At 34.4% G+C, this 18,525-nt stretch overlaps 1 protein-coding gene across 1 annotated transcript in view; it reads right to left on the reverse strand.

Moving 5' to 3' along the window:
* Positions 1–18,525, reverse strand: part of Atf2 (activating transcription factor 2) — a gene marked incomplete at its 3' end in the record, with an annotated part of 63,051 nt that overhangs the window by 15,650 nt on the left and 28,876 nt on the right. Inside the window, exons 5-9 of the mRNA XM_031373207.1 lie at positions 18,288–18,427; positions 17,323–17,392; positions 7,456–7,552; positions 4,561–4,679; positions 4,281–4,409 (exon numbers count right to left, since the gene is read on the reverse strand). Coding sequence (XP_031229067.1) covers positions 4,281–4,409; positions 4,561–4,679; positions 7,456–7,552; positions 17,323–17,370 — 393 coding nt within the window. The remainder of the gene's footprint in view (positions 1–4,280; positions 4,410–4,560; positions 4,680–7,455; positions 7,553–17,322; positions 17,393–18,287; positions 18,428–18,525) is intronic.

Raw genomic sequence — 18,525 nt, forward strand, 5'->3', positions numbered from 1 at the left:
CGGAAGGGATTGTCCTATCCTATTTGCTTATTGTATTACAAAATCAAGAAACTGATCCAGCAAAATAGTGCTATGACTTCAACGATTTGTTGTTTAGACATGTTTTAAGATGTGGTGATGCATGCCTTTGATCCCAGGGAGACAGAGGCAGGTGGTTCTCTGAGTTTGAGGCCAGCCTGGTCTATAGAGCAAGACAGCCAGGGCTACACAGAGAAACCCTGTCTCAAAAAACAAAACAAAGGGAAATGTTTTAAGACATTTTAAATTAAGAACAACAACAACAAAAAAACCAGTCTGCTAATCTCAGGTAGTTTTTCATTTGGTAACATTAATTGTCTAGTATCAAAAGACCAAGTAATACTGAGACTATGAGCTATACAAAATTAGTAGGTATAGCTGAGAGCCTTTCAAACTAAAGAGAAATAGAATTTATGAATCAGCCAGGACGATTCTTAAAATATTTCCTAGTTTTACAGATTATAAAACAGATGAGGGCCTCACCCAGAACTTCTTAACTATTGTGTGGTTTTGAACTCATCTTTATATATCTACTTACAGTTGGAGTCTTAGTAAGATAATAGGAAGGAGAAATTGGTAGCATTGTAACTACAGTTTTTACCACATCTAAAAACTTCCAACTCAAGAACTAGTGAGCAGAGTGACAATGAATAAAACTGTCATGGAAACTTCCTACCAAAGTGGACATTTAATGTTCAACAATAAATAATGTAGTGAGTCAGATGGTTTAGCAGAGGGTAAGGTAGAGCTGGGCACTGTAATAGTGAAGGAAGAAAACCTTGTAAAAAGAAACCTGATCTGATACTGAAAGAATCAAGAGGAGGACAGGCTATAGAGAAGGAAGTAATGCTAGGCAGGAAAAACTTTAGAATATTTGATGAATAAAGAGAGCATGAAATGAGGATGGATGAGTAGACAGTCAAAATCAATGAGGCTTTTCCTAAGGAATAAATATAAACTGTCTTCAAGAGCAAATTGCTAAAAGACTTTCAGCAGAGAGAAAAATGACTCAATAAATTTTTAAGTTCTCACACTCAGAACTGAGGGAAGCAGATCAGAAATCGAAGCAGGTTAGAAAGAAATTTTAGCTTGGTATGGTTGGCATGCAGTCCCAGCAACCTGGGGAAACTCACACAAGGGGATTATTAATATGAAACTAGCTTGGCAAAACATCTTGTGTTTTGCAAGAAAACTAAAGGGACGAGGAACCCTCAGTAGTCTGAAGCATATGCTTGGGGCTCTCGATTCCACTCTCAGCACTGGAGTAGGAAGAGAGAGAAGTAGGGTAGCAGTGGTACAACTGAAAGAGCTAAGACAATTACACTGAACACAAAAGAGGTATGAACCTTATTCTTGGTAAAGAACACACTAAGATTTGCTATTGGTTTCAAAGTCAAGGTAGAAAACAAAATTAAAGTTGACACCTAAATGCTTTGCTTAAATACATAGATAGATGCAGATTTCCCTTTTTTTGTTGGAAGGTGTAGGAAGGGTATTTGGAGTGAGAGGTAGAACTTGCTACATAGCAGTACAGGCTAGCTTCAAATTTGCAATACTCTTGACACTACCTTCCTAAGTGCAGGACATACTACCACCATGCATAGGTGGAGAAAATTTTCTCAGAGGAGAAAAATGAGGACAGAATTAAGGGCTTAGTTTTAGACATAGTGAGATGTTCCCTAAACAAAGCAAAGGCAATGCCAACAGAGAAACTGTGTTCAGCAATCAGGAGATACCCTGGCAGATATAAATTTGGGAATTATCAATTTATAGTTTCTATTACAAGTATTTTTTTTTTTTTTTTGGTCGAGACATGGTTTCTCTGTGTAGCCCTGGCTGTCCTCGAACTCAGAATTCGGCTTGTCTCTGCCTCCCAAGTGTTGGGATTAAAGGCGTGTGCCACCACTGCTTGGCTCCTATTACAAGTCTTGATGGAAATCCCTAAAAAGAAAATTAGAACAGAGGAGGTCCAGAACTGATTTTCCACAACTTAGTGAAACTATGTACTACCTAAAAGGAACTAATGACTAAGGAATGCAGAAGCAGCACCCTTAGATGATGATAAACTAGCCACAAAGAATGAAAACTGGAAAATATAAAGGGAAAGGAATGCTCTGCAGGGAAATAAGACTGTTCTCAGGATCTTTAATAACTATAATAAATGTGGAAATGACTATATGTTAAGAAATAAGAGGATAATTAAATATATCAAGATGATAATGAAGTATAACCACTAAAAATTATGATTTGGGGAAATCTAATGAAACAGAATATGTGCTTGGCTTCCAAGAATTCCAAGGTTGGGCTTGAGAATATAGCTCAGTGACAGGGTACCCGCCCAGAATTTCAATTCTCAATATTGGGGGAGGAGTAATATAGAATTAAGTATATGTATTATTGTATGCCTATACCATCTATTTGTGATTCAAAATAAATGTTACTAGGGAAGAAGTTTAAAAAAATGAGGAACTTCATAAAAGTTACAGATTAATTTGTTATTGAAAGAACTTAAGCCGGGCGGTGGTGGCGCACGCCTTTAATCCCAGCACTTGGGAGGCAGAGGCAGGCGGATTTCTGTCTACAGAGTGAGTTCCAGGACAGCCAGGACTACACAGCGAAACCCTGTCTTGGGGGTGGGTGGGGAAGAACTAAAAAGATACATTTAGTGTAGCTTACATATAGTGTCTGAATAGCCAACAGGCCTATAAAGTCATGCCCCAGGCCTTCACATTCACTTGACACTCATTCACTTAGTCCTGCAGTGTAAATTCCACTCGTAAGCTTTACTCATGGTCAGTGTCCTTTAAAGTATACCCTTTATAATTTTTTATACTAATGGTCAGTCTGTCAGTCTGTCTCTCTCTGTGATATGAGTATACCTGTATGTGTACATGTTTGTGTGTGGGGATGCAGGCATGCACACATAGAGGCCAGAGGACAGCTTTTGGGTATGAATCTTTTACCTTTCTATCTTGGTTGACACAAAGTTTCCTTGCCACTGTGTAAGCTAGGTAGCAGGCCTATGAGTTTCTGGAGATTTTCCTACCTCCTCCTTCTCTCACCTCCCCTTAATTAAGGGCATGAAGAGATTAGAGGCACTGGTGCTATAGCATCTGGATCTTATGTGGGTTCTGGGGAATCAAAACTCAAGTTGTTAGGCTTATGAATCCCAGCCTGTATTATTAATTGTGCCTTTTCTATGTTTAAACACCAGTATGCTATAATTACCTACATGGTCAATATAATAGTATCAAGTACCTACACGGTCGATATAGTAGTATCAAGTACCTACATAGTCAATATAGTAGTATCAAGTACCTACATGGTCAATATAGTAGTATCAAGTACCTACATGGTCAATATAGTAGTATCAAGTAGTACAGGTTTAATCTCAGAATAATAGCTTGTACCATACTAAGTATATAGTAGGCTATATTGCCTACATTTGTGTAGATACACTCTGCTTTGGAAAGAATGACGAGACTGCTTACTGAGACCTTTTTTTTTTAAAGATATATCCCTGTCAGCAATAAAGTCTGAAATGAGACTTTATTCTCATTGTAGAAATCTATTCATGTTATGATTTTATAATAACATTTAAAAAGGTACACTTCACTGTCTCTTTATGTATAGACAGAGTGCTCCTATATAAATTTGCTCATTTTATGAGTTTTCTAAGTGAAAAAGTGATGAAGTACACATCATAATGTAACTCAACACTTAAAGGTAGCCCAGGAAACTTAAGTTAATGTACTTAAGGAAATATCACTCATTGTTGATATCAAATATTACTGCAGTAATAATTACTCACTCTTGGATATCCTGTTTCAGCTATATATATTTTTCATATCTTCAAATAATACTTCTTCCAAATAAGTTGTTGTTCTCTCTTTTAATATATAGTTTAATAAAAATAATTATCTATGAAGATGGAATTTTCCTAAAGTATTCACACAGGTTTTTATATATAAAACCTATAATATTCTACTGAATTATGTACAATTTAATACCTTAATGTTTCATACAGATTAAAAAAATCAAGTTTGGGAACAGTGAAATAGCACAGTAGGTAAGGTGCTTACCACCAAGCCTGAATACCTGAGCTGGATACCTCGGACTTACATAGTGTAAGAAGAGAACTGGGACCTACAAGTTGTCCTCTGACCATCACATGCCATGCACACCCACAAATATAAACAAGAAGGCATTACATTAAAAACAAAATTAACTTCCTGAAAGGTTATCTTTTTCATAGTTCTAACCTTTTCATCACTGGTAGTAGACTCGGGGTGAGGTAATGGGCTATCCTGGTGTGTTGTTTCTACAACAGAAGGTTCCTCAATTTTGCTTCTTATGATGGGTGTTGCAAGAGGGGACAAATCTAGAGGCATCTAATACAAATGACAAAAAAAAAAAAATCTTTGTAAAAAGTTTTAAAAAAAGGCCAAGCAAAATGTTTAAATTGAGAAACCAGTAAGTGAAAAACATCACTGTGTTCCTAATAGAAGTATTCTTTTTATAATTTCATGGTTAACAACATACTTTTTTAATGTCATCTTCTGAAGCCTTCTTGAATTCATTCTCAAATGGACTTGCCAACTCATTAAATAAACCCACTTCTTCACAGTTTTTTAGGAATCTTGTTGGTGTTGGAGTCTGATCTGAAATAAATGCCAAGAAGTAAGTATACAAATATAAACGCTCATGTTAAGATTCTAAAATGCTGCTAGCAAATTAACAAATCAATGGCACTGGCTCAGTCAAATGTTATTTCTCTCTTTTAAGAGATGCTTTTCTTTAAAACAAAATTTGATTAAGCTCTATTTTACATCAAGATATTTTGTCAACTTCACCAAAGTTCTTTTATGCTGAGTGTACTACTCTGAGTGAAATAAGCATATTTTGGAGAAATAATTACTATTATGGAATAAGTCATAAGAATTTTTCAAAGTTACATCATTAAAAATTCTGATTGTTAGATGCATGCAATTTAGAGAAAACTAATGGGAGCAAATACATATTTTAACTTTGTACATTCACTATCTGTTCATAAAGTATTATGAAGTCAAGCTTAATATATATTTTTACATCAAAATACTGAAAGGAAGGAAAAAGTGAAAGCAAGCAAAAGTTCCCCATTCTCTAAAAGAAGCGGTTTAGCTTAATTTAATAATGATGCAAACTCAACTTTCTTACAACCTAAACTATTTCAACAATATCTAAATATATACTCAGTGACATGTATATTAGCATTACACTGAGTATTCATGTATTGTATGCAGAATAAATGAATGACACAAAATTTAAAAGTTTTTCCAATTTAGTCTTATTATTTTGAGGGATATTTGTTTACATTAGAGTTAGTAGTACATTAAATATTTATTCACATTTTATGCATTTTAGGGCAGCAAGTTTAGAGGTTATACACAGAATCTAGTCTACTTAGTACAACACTGGTTTAAGATAAAATCTGTTTAGCTGAGAGTCAGATTTTTGTTATTTACTGAGTTTCTACAGTGGGTATTATAATTTTATCTTTGCCCCTCACGTGTACTGCCTATAAATATTTTTAGCAAAAATAATTCACTTATCATACATGCTAGACTTAATAAGGGAGGCTTATCTTAGTGAAAACAATATCAGAATTAATGCAGGGTCTACTTATGTCATAATCTTACCCATTATTTAATCTTTAACCTATACCCTAATTTCTAGCCCCAAACACTTCCAAAATAATATTTTAATAAGGGTTTTAAGTCTATTTTAACTCAAATTAGTCAAATATAAATGTGAATACTGTTCATACCCAAAGGATTTGCCTAAGCTGATCAGGGATGAACACAATTTACATTAGAGAGGAAAACATCCAGAAAGTGCACAAGCCCATATTACTTTTATTGATGATTATTAATGGTACTATCAGATTTGAGAAAAGTCATGACAGGCACAATTGGTTAACATGCAGATTGCTTAAGGCTGCTGATCATCATGCATTCTATTTACAGTCATATTAAACTATTTCAATGTTAGTAAAAATGCTGTGATTGAACATGTTCTATTTTTATACTGTACTAAAAGTAACATCTAGGAACCAAATTAAAAACATTCTTGAGATCAAAGTATACAGAGAACGTCTAAGACAGTAAATATCAAGGAAACAAAGATCTTCAAACCCAGGGAAACACTTTCTAGGTAGTTTTTAATTTTCCTTAATTACTATTCTTTCCTTTTTTATTGTGGACCTCCTTACTTACACATTGAAAAAGTGCATACCTCACTCTGTTCCATGTCCTTTTACTTACAGTACTGAAGACTATTGAAAGTTCCCCTCCATAAGTTGTTTTTAATAATTCACCAACTTTTTGCTCCTCGTTTACTCATTACAAAACAATACAGTACTAAAAGCATAGGAGGAACCATCTGATACTGCCTGAAGACTTCTCCAAAGCACTGCACATGGTATTTAGACTAAGTTATAATTTAAAAGTACCAATACTGTTCAGTATTCTAGTTAAATTCTAGAATTATAGATAGGATAACATAAGTTTCACTTAACAAAGGACTCTAAGTTCTGTATTTATGACATGCATATTTGTAGTTCTGACAGAAAGCTAAATGCTGACATAGAACTTATCATAATGTTTATTTAGAAAAGAACAAATATACTGAAGTTATACATAGTATATATTATTCAAGTACATAGATTATGTGTTATATAAAACATAAGAGAAAATAGCTAATATAGGATAGAGTGATGGTAAGCTAACACATGAATTGGGTTCCTCTTTTTACATATGAAAAACAATGATCTGCTCAGGGTGATACCATATGGTTATAGGGTATACACACACACGAACACGCACACGCACATACAAATACACACACACTAACTGAACTTAGGTTTTCTTTATTAAGAACATTTTGTTTTATTTTGCAGTGCTGGGGATTAAAACCTGAACCTTGTGAATGTCAGGCAAGCATTATACTACTGATCTACATCCCAGCTTTAGAGTATTTTATTAATAAAACATTTCACTTGAAACATTTTTAAACAAAATTATAATGACCAAGTTTAAGGAGTGCTTGCCATTTACCATCTTCACAAAGTTTTGAAAACCAGGTATATGACAACTAAAAAAAAAATCACTAAATACCAATGAGTTCAGTTATCAGTTAAACATACTCTGAAGAAGGGATAAATGCTCCAAGGGTTCTAATTAACTTTCATAAAATGGGTATTTGAAAAGCACACAAAAAAGTGAAATGAATGATCAAAAGAACATACAGAAATGTAATGGGTAAATACATGTTGCCAACATTTACTGTAAATGAAGCAATTGGACTATCACCAGACTATAGTATTTACAGAGAATACACAGAATTGTGCACATTCTGGGTGAAATATTATATAAGCCATTAATAAAAGCATATACTAACCAGCCACAATGACACTGTCATTACGTGCTGGACCAAATTTCAGTGTCATCTCATGTTTATGTTTATGGACAGCCAAATGATCCTCGTTGGTAAAACGCTGTGGCAAAAAGTTTTAAAATATAGTTAAGATTTTTAATTTGATCAAAGAAAACTGATAAAGGATATCAATTTCCACAACATGTAAAACCACCATTAGCAGTGAAATACCAGGTTATACTATAAGACAATCAATGTACTGTTAGCACATAAGACACAGTAGTTTTCAAATAATCAGAAAAACCCACTATTAAAGAATAAAAAATGATAGTATATAACTCATCTGAGAGACCTGAAAATAAAACCTGAGGAAAAAATTAATAAAATGGACTACTATTCTTTTATGTCAGAGAAAAATATGTATTTTGCAGTTCAAAGACTTTAAGAAAATACTGTATTTACTTAGATGTAAGGTTACTTACCACTTTTTAACTGAGAATATTCTAAAAATGACTCCTGTACAAATTAAGAAATTAATATGAGGCCAGGAGTGGTGGTGCACACCTTTAATCCCAGTACTAGGGAGGCAGATCTCTGTAAATTTGAGGCTAGCCTGATACATAGAGAGTTCCAGGTCAGCCAGGGCTATATAGTAAGACCCTGTTTCAATTAGAGGTGGTGGTGGGGAATAAAGAAAGAAGTTTGGCTTTATATTACCATAGTGAAGAATTTCTGTGTTATAATCCAGCAAAGAAAGAGTAATCACAATACAATAATTCAATTTATTTTAAATTGTTTTAACCTAAAAGAGAGATTTTTAAAATCATAACTCATATTAAAATGAATGTATGTTCAAAGCTATTTATCATGCCTTTTCTCACCTTACACTGGTAAGTACCACATGTGGCCAGTGATACTCATGATTGTGACAAACACATTCATGTTTAAATTCTTACTGGAAATCAACCTTAGGAAGAGCTCCTTATCATGAACCACACTGTTCCCAAAATAGAAAACCATTCATTTATTTTGCCTATTTCCGGTTTAGAAGTTAAATTAACTCTTACTCATTTCCACTACTTTACAAATAGGGTTGTTAAAATTTTAGTATAACTGTTAAGAAGTCTGATACCTAGTACCTACTAGCATCCTATGTCCAGCACAAGAATCCCAACTTCAATTTTAAAAGATCTCCTATCAATGTCCATGGTACTCTGAATGTTCCTTATTGGACCTATAACTATTATCTTCATATTTATTCTCCTAAGTAAGCTGAACACCTTCTATGACCTTCTCTTCCGTAAGCATTATATATTACATAAAGACTGATGGGGGGAAAATGAACTCCTTAAATTAACAATTGCTTCTTAACATCTGTAAAAGGCAGAAGACAAACACCAATATAAAGTTAACCACTACTTTATGAGGATAACTAGTACTTCCTCAGAGCCTGTTTGTATCTCCATGTTGAGGGAACTGTTCGGTGCTTCTGTGCTTTGGTTTACTCCTTCATTACCTATCCACTCACCTGTGGACAAAGAGTACAATCCAACTTTTCCCCACGCAGGCTATCTTCCTATTACTTTATCCTTTCAAAAGTCCTCCCCAAATCTGGTGAAATTAGCAGTGGTGTTTTGACAAGCACCCTTAGAAACAAAACTCCCAAGTCAATGAGCACATTGCAAAGTTTATTAACACTGTTGCTTTTTATCCTTGTATTAAAATGACATTCCACATTAAAGGGATCTTCATGTAAGACTCATTTTAGGTTCCAGAGACTTGTAAGTTTTCTATAAAAGGTAATCATTAAAGCATTTGATTATATACTGTCTTGCTACAAGAGACACTTAAAAAAATTGTAAAGTTGTCAAAATTAAAAGGTAAAAACTCGGGAAATTTCACCTAGAATTTTTATTCAATTCTCTGTGCTCTCTTCTTGAATTAGTTTGGCCACAAATGCTAAGAAGCAATAAGAGCTGGAAGTCTAGTGGTAAAATGCTTTGTAGAAGGCCTCAGGTTTGATGCTTAACAGCATCAATAATAACCAAAAACAACAACAAAAAACTAATCAACCAACCAAATATTCTATAAAATAACATTATCTGCTGTATAATGCGAAAATGAAAACTCTGTCTTCAGAGAAAAGGAGTGACTAGCTAAAAATATAAGGGTTACCTATTTATAAACTTTCATACAATATCCAAAGATCAAATTAACCATTAGTTACAAAGATAGCAATGTTTTTTTTTCTTTTTAATGTGAAGCAACACCGGTGAATTTAACCTTGAGAAATTATCTGAGAAAATTTGAATTAACAAGAAACTTTGGCTTTTTACTCTGATCCTCTAAGTTTCTAAGTAAAAAACCAATCTGGTTTTTTACTCTCTATCTAGTTAAAATGAGAAAAATGTTATGATGTATGTATATATGTATACATATATATATAAATTGTTTCCTAGATAAACTAAAAATGATTTGTTTCAAGAATAAACTCTATAGAATAATTATAATCATATCATGCAGTATTAACACATTTGATTAATACAATTTCTTCTAGACAAAGTCCAATCTGAACAGATATACACAAAATTCAAGCCTTTCTGTCAACAAAACAAGAGCCTGAGCACTTCTCTCAATCAACAATATTGGAAGAAAAAGAAGAGAAGTTTTTTGACAGGACCTTCTAAGGAAGAAAAGGGTAATGGGCAGATAAGAAGTAAACATGCAGAGTCCACAGTAAATTAATGTAAATTCTAATAGGTAAGAAATCTATTTCCAAAGTTTGGACATATTTTTTCATATTTTGTTAACACTGGGGTGGGGTGGAGTGTTACGCACAGCACAGTATCTATGTAGGGTTCAGAGGACTACTCTGTGGTGCTGGTTCTGTCCTGTCTTTACAGAGGGGGTCTGGGGATTGAACTCAGGTTACCAGGCCTGTCTGACATATGCTTTTATATGCTAAGCCATCTCTTACAGAACTTCCCATGAATCAGCCATCTATGGTTTTACAGTTATTTTCAACATATATTATTACTACTACTATTTAATTTGATGAATGGGTAGAAATAAGTTTTCATGTAATCAGGGTAACACCTCCTTTTGCTATTTTTTCCTTAGCAGAAGAAGAACTCTATTCAAGAGCAGAAACTAACTCACATATACCTCCACTAAGACTTGGGCTATATTGTATTTAATCTCCCCTCTGAATCAGCTTATGACGTATGATAATTTACCACAAAGTAGTTTCAATTAAAGTGGCACCAAAGGCAAAGATATGGCCAACAAGACTGAGTATGTAAATGAATCTTTTACTATGTATCTAATTTTGTATCTTTTATTCAGTTCAACACCACTGTATTCCTCTAAAAACAAATGAAGTTAATAGGAATCTGTACAATATTTAAAAGTTACATAGAGGGCTGGAGAGATGGTTCAGCGGGTAAGAGCACTGACTGCTCATCCAGAGGTCCTGGGTTCAAATCCCAGCAACCACATGGTGGCTCACAACCATCTGTAATGAGATCTGACGCCCTCTTCTGGTGTGTCTGAAGACAGCTACAGTGTACTTACATATAATGAAATAAATTAAAAAAATATAAATCTTTAAAAAAAAAGTTACTTAGACATTTATTTACATGAGGACCATAGTAAGAATCTTCAAGTAAACTTTGTGCTAATTTTTATAGGCCATTCTTAAGTGAAACTATCAACAAAGTACATTTTAAAATGTGATAATTTACTGGAAATTTTAAATTTAAATTAAGTAGAGCAAAATTTCGATCATTCCATAGAGATGAGAAAAAATAATTTGCACTATCATCACCAAATTGGTGTTTCTAAAATCAATGATCAATTATTTCAGAGTATTGTGGTGCATACTTTTAATCCGAGCACTCAAGAGGGCAAAGGCAGGAGATCTCTGTAAGTTTGAGGCTAGGCTGATCTACATAGTGAGTTCCAGGACAGCTAGAGCTACATAGGGAGACCTATCTCAAAAACAACAACAACAACAACAACAACAACAACAACAACAACTACTACTACTACTACTACAACAACAACAACAACAACAACTACTACTACTACTACTACTACTACTACTACTACTACTACTACTACTACTACCTAGTACCGTCAACATCCTAAGAAATGCTATTTCACATAAAGGGAGAATATGTTACTGCTACTTTCAGTAAGATTTAACTCATGAAGCTGATGTTCATTGGGCTGTTTTGGGCAATGATAATATATAATATAAAGTGCCTCATAAAATCATTGGCTAAAAAATATAATACCCAAGACTGGAGTGTTTATAACAAAAAACAGTTTATTATCAATGAGGGCTAAACTATTAATGAAAGCAAAAACAGTGAGTGAGCTATTTTATTCCTTTTTTCTTTTGAGCCTGTATGTTTGTGGAAGTTAAAAAATGACCTGCAGAGATCAGTTCTTTCCTTCTACTATGTGGATTCTAGGGACTGAACTCAGGCCATCAGCCTTAGAGTAAGTTCCTTTATCCCAAAAGCCATCTTTGTGGCCCAATATATAACTATACATACATTTTATTTGCCTATCTACTCACTCACTCACTCACTCACTCACTCACTCACTCACTCATTCATTCATTTGGAATGATCATAACTATACATACATTTTATTTATTTGTCTATTAATTAATTAATTTAGAATGAGAATTCAACCCAGTGACTCTTGCTTCATTTCAGTCCTTGTTTCTTAAAGACAAGGGCTTATGCCGGTTTTGAACTTGTAGTCTACATGCTTAGCCACTACAACCATTTATAAATATATATTGAGCTGGTAATAGTAGTTTCAGAAATGGAGTCTAAGAAACTAATTAGAGATGCACACAGATAATTGTGTAAAATGATACTTATCATGATACTACTTATTATAATACTAAAATTAATTTCAAAGTTCATAATAGAAAAATGAGCAAATGACAGGACAAGCTCTAGTAGAACACACACAACTTAAAACCATACTTAGTTATGCATAGAGGCTCACATGTATAACTCACTAACAAATACTATAAATTTAATGCTAAGAAATTCTCTTAAACAATTTCTTATTACATACAAACATATATTCTAACTTTCAGCTATTGACCCTTTTTCCTCTACTTAAACAAACTTAAATACAATGCTTTTAATTTAAACAAAACAAAACAAGACAAAAAAAAAAAACGTGTAGAGCTGGAGTGATGGTTCAGTCATAAAGAGCACTTACTGCTCTTTCAGGAGTTAGACTAGGTTGTCAACATCCACACGGTGGCTAAAGGTTACCAATAAATCCAGTTCCAGGATATCTGACATGCATATGTTGCACATAATCTCAAGCAAGCACATACATAATACACATAAAAATACATAAATTAATTCTTTTTTAAAAATACCATGTGTTAGTACTGGAGGTATGGTGGTACACACCTTTAATCCCAGCATCTGGGAGGCAGAGGTAAGTGGATCTCTGTTGACTTTGAAGCCAGTCTAGTCTATAGAGTAAGTCCAAGGCAAGGATATGTGTATGTATGTATGTATATATATAAATGGGGGGGGGGAGTGGAGATAGCTTATAGTTTAAAAGTATTTAATGCTGGGGCTGAAGAGATGGCTGTAAAGAACACTTGATACACTACATTTGCAGAAAAACCCAAGTTTGATTCTCATCACTCATGTGGCAGCTTACACCATCTATAACTACAGTCCCTTCTTCTAACCTCCTTGGAGACCAGGCACACAAGTGGTTCACAGACATACATACAGACAAACCACTAATGCACATAAAAAAAAAAAAAAGTGCTTAATGCTCTTGGGGAAGACTGAATTTGGTTCCTAGCACATTGGATGGATTAGACTAACTCTAACTCCAGCTCCAGGGAACCCAATGCAGGTTTTTGGCTTCCATGAACACTGTACACTAACAACCCAGCCCAATCCCTCTACTCTCGACATACATACATGTAATAAAAAGTAATACTTCTAGTTTTAAAGTGTGTATTAGGAAGGAATCACACACAAAATAACAGCAACCATCCTATTTTAAGCAGAAAAAAGTTAGGGCTTTTTTGAGGCCAAGTTTCCAAGAATGACTTATAGAACAATATGGCAAAGTTGGTTACTTTCCATAGACTGCTTCTAAAGTAATGCACTATCTGTAATTATGGTTTAGAACTCCAATATCCCTAAAAAGTCCAAAGGATTCTTCCCAAGGTGTTAGCATTAGGAGTGGTGGAGCCCTAGTCACATGCGATCCTAGACAGGTCCTTCAGCCATTTGGGGTATGTATGACCTTGAAGGGGACTGGGTGTCTGTGTATTCCTTGGATTGTGATGTTAGTAGTTTTGCTCTAGCTTCTGACTTCCCTTGATATACTGTCTTGTTTTATACTTCCCCTGACATACAGGCTCTAAGAAACGGGGTTAACTGAACATGGAGTAAGAACTTCTAACATTATGAGTCACCAGGGAAAAGTCTTTGCTGCCAAGCCTGACAACTGGAGTTCTATACTGGAGACTCATATGCTAGAAGAGACTGACTCCTATAAATTGTCCTCTGACCTCCACATGTGCACCATGACATGCAGGTGCCTACCCAAAGACATGCAAACTACCCAGATCTCTTTTTTATTTAACTTTGTACCAAATCCAAAAATAAAAGTAAATTTGGTTTACCAGAGAGTAAATCTAGTCAATGGAAACTAGAATCATACTCTAAATTTTAGTTTCAAAGAATTTAAGATTTTACTTTTTACACTTAACTTTTTAAAAAATATATATAAACTACAGCTCTAAATCAGATATAAAAGTCTAGTTCTGTTGCGTCCATCTTTCATTTTGACCATTATTATCTTCTACTTTTCTTGCTTCATATTGCTTTGTGAATAAATCAACATACCTAATCACGTCCACAAAGCTCTACAGTAAAGATTTTTTCCTATCTCTCTAAGCTCCCCATTGATCATTTTACACTTCAGCCACAATAGAAACATGTAGTTTCTTTCATAATTTTTCATTTGTCTAGTTGTCAAATTTGATCCAATTGTCATGTTACCAAGAAACACATTTCCTCACCAAGCTTTAAATGGTATCTGGACAGGGGAAATAAAGATAGCTCAATAGACATAAAGGAATTTGCTATGAAATGAATTCCATCCTCAGAAAGCATATACAGGTAGAAAGAGACACCAAGTCCTTATGTTTTAACTTCCATACATGTACATGACACATGTACCTCCTACAATAATGATAAACAAAAAGTAAAACAAGGGGCTAAAAAAAAAAATCTCTCAGTGATTAGTAACACTTGATGCTCTTCCAGAGAATCCAGGTTCTGCTCCCAGAACCCTCATGGTGACTAACCATATATGTCACTCCAGTTCCTGGGGGAATCTGACACCCTCTTCCTGCCTCTGCAAGCACTAGGTATGAACATGGTACAGACTTACATTCAGACAAAACATCCATACACATAACATAAAAATTAAATAAAAATAAAATCCGGTTTCACAGCACTCTTTCTTATGGTACTAGGGACTAAATGAACTTCACACTGGGTAAACAGTTCACCACTGAGCTGTATCTCCAAGCCTCTGACAACTCAATTTTTAAAAACAGACAAAAGAGTTGATAAAAGACTTCAGTTTCACAGAGCAAATAAAGGTATACAAATAGCTGATAAACACCTTAGAAAAGTTATTTTTTCACTAGTTATCAAAGAATTGAGACAGTACAATAAAATGCCAACCAATGCACAAAAAGATGAGTCAAATTTAAAAGAATAAAAACTCCAAAAGTTAACAAGAACATGGCATAAACGTCTTATAAATTACTGAAGGAAACAAAAAGTGGCCCACCAATTTTAGAAAGCAATCTGTAATTTCCTAAAACAATATGGAGGGATCTATCACACGATTTCACCATTACATTCTGGGTAGTAATCCAACAGAAACCATAGCATTCATACACATAAAGACTTGTATATAAATTTTACTCACTTATCTGTGATAACTAAATTTGAACATAAACCAGATGCTGGATCAACTGTGGAATAAATTTATCCAAATAAAGAAAAGAAGCTTATTTAGCTCACTACTCTGGAGGTTGCGAGGTCTAAGTTGTGAGATCCTAAACACTTCACAAAGGCTCCGGCTCCAAGTACACTAACATATTACTTTAGAGGTTAAGTTTTCTTTTTCTTTTAAGAATTATTCACTTATTTATATGAGTACACTGTAGCTATCTTCAAACACACCAGAAGAGGGCATCCAATCCCATTACAGATGATTGTGAGCCACCATGTGGTTGCTGGGAATTGAACTCAGGACTTCTGGAAGAACAGTCAGTGCTTTTAACCGCTGAGCCATCTCTCTAGCCCAGCGTTAAGTTTTCAATACATAAATTTCTGGGGGTGGTCCAATCAAATCACAGTATCCCTTTATAATTAGCATTTTCTTTATAAATTTCCCAGTACCTAATCTGTAATATTAGTTAATACTCATAGAAAGTAAAGACAATTGAGAAATCTTATATTATGAAAGAATCCAGAAAAATTTATATATTTATATATGAACCCACTTATATACAGTCTGGAGAGTACAAATAAGTTTACAGCAATTGAAGGCAGATCAGTACTTGACAAAGGTGAGAGAACTTACAGTAGGTACAAGGAAACTTTTGGAATGATGAATAATGTTCACCATCATGATTGTTATAACAGTTCTATAAGTATATGTATATATGATAAACTATAACACTGGGTAAGGTAATACACCTCAGCAGGTATATCACTTCTATGCTTAATGACCTGAGCTTGATCCCCACAAAACCCATCAGGTACAAAAAGAGGAAACCAACTCCTGTAAGTTGTCCTCTAACATCTATACAGCTGAAGTGGCACGTGCACAAACAAACATACACAACCACACACATAACACACACACGTGAACAAAATCAATGACTGTAAATCAACAAAACCCAAAAGCACCAAACTGTGACTTATAGTGCAGTTTTACTATATGCTGATTATATTTTAATTTAAAATACCAACTAAAAATAAAAACCAACAAAGTGCTTTAATGGCTCTGACTTACACTCTGTATTTAAGTATCTGTAAGTTTACTATCCATTAAAAATCAATTTTTCAGGCTGGAGAGATGGCTAGGTGGTTAAGAGGACACACTGGCAGCAATTCTAGAGGTCCTGAGTTCAATTCCCAGCAACCACATGGTGGCTCACAACTATCTATACAACTATCTATAATGGGATCTGATGCCCTCTTCTGGCATGTCAGCAACAGCATACTTACATACAAAAAAAAAAAAAATCTAAAAATAGATTCTTTTTTAGTGTCTGTAGTTAAAAGATTAGGATAGTGGTAATGGTATTAGATTAATAATTTAATGACTATTAAAATTAAAATATCTCCTGAAAATGCTTCCACACATGCTTTAAAGATGTTAGACTTCAGAGCATTAATAGATTAGTGATGTCTGAGGTAGGTATTAGCTAGTTTTATAAGAGTTCAAATAACTAAAATAATTTCTAAATACAGTAATGTATTTTTGATTTCTAGCTAGGTAGTCTAACATTAATTTTCAATGAATATAGATCAAATAATATATTTTTAAATCCTCGGGTTTTGCCTATGGTTTTGACCTTTATTATAAACTACTTCCATAATATCACACTGTCTTTTCTAGAACTAGAATAGATTGTTAAAGAAAGAATTTCTAAATGTTTTTCTGTTTTGTTTTTATCTTAATTCTAATCTTAAAGGAAATCACTGTAGTAAAACCTTAATGTCAATATATTCTAGCAATGATTTGATGAAGAGAAACGTACAAGATTATTCTAAGTAATGGATATGTTACCTGGCCACACCCAGGGGCAGTGCATAGAAAGGGTTTGTCATCACTCATATTCCACAGGTCCGTGGTTTATCTGTAACAAAGCACAAAGCAAGAATGAGGTGTTTAATGGTGTGTTTATGAATAAAGAACAATTTCAAATATAAACCCCAAGATCCGATTTTCATCAAACACTTCTGCTGACATTTTTAACCCTATGTTCTGTGGGAGCCCATGTAAGAAAGCTGTGAACTTACTGTGCACTAAGGACAGGGCAGAGTGCAGAATATTCTTCCCACAAGAAAGAACTGCAGAAACTGTGATGATTCAATGTACATGAAAGCATGAACATGGAGGGAATGCCCTAGAGGCAACACTCACATTATCTCTGGAAAAGGCAAAGCCCCAGGAAGAATATTCTTGGCTCCTTCATGTGACCAAAGATGGTAAAACCTAATGTCAGGTATATTCCCTCACTGTAGTTGTTTTTGATTAGGCTAACAGTCACCCCATGCTTTTCTTGATTTAATAATAAAAATGAGACATGCTTTGTTTGCGCCACTCTTAAGTTCAAATGCCTGGGGTCTATCTGGCTCTCCACATAGGTTTTTGGAATATTCTTTGATCTGCAGAGACTTAGCTTCATGGGCTACAGGGTGGGTCAACAATCTTCCATTTTACTATGAGAGCAGATACTTGTAATATGCAAAAATATTCTATAGAAAAGGGTTAGGGCACTCCATCCAACTCTCCATACAGCCTTCCCAAGGGTCAGACTACAGAGTTGTGAAAGTCATAAAGCAAGATCTATTCTGCAATTCTTGCCAAGTATTTTTTTAGTCTTTTGGCTAAATATGTCTTGTCTGAATATCCTTCTAAAACACCAATTAATTATAAACAAACCCATTACTTTTTCATGTGAGCAAAGTACTATAGAAAACTCTCAAAAGGAAAATATGATATAAAACTATATTCTGGCCTCTAGGTACCTCTTCTCCCAGCAGAGAAGCTAAGGTGTGAGGGTCTTTTCCAGTATCTCTTGCAGACAGATAACCTGCAGATGTTCAAGTACTTCATATAAAATAGTTTAACATTTGCATAGAGTCTGAGCCCACCTTTAGCCAATTAACTAGAAGACAGAGAGAGAAGACATAAATTAATAAAATTAGAGATGAAAGGGGGACATCACAACAGGCAGCAAGGAAACTCAGAGAATCATGACATGCT

The sequence above is a fragment of the Mastomys coucha genome, unplaced genomic scaffold (genome assembly GCF_008632895.1).
Source record: "Mastomys coucha isolate ucsf_1 unplaced genomic scaffold, UCSF_Mcou_1 pScaffold15, whole genome shotgun sequence".
Lineage (NCBI taxonomy): Eukaryota > Metazoa > Chordata > Mammalia > Rodentia > Muridae > Mastomys > Mastomys coucha.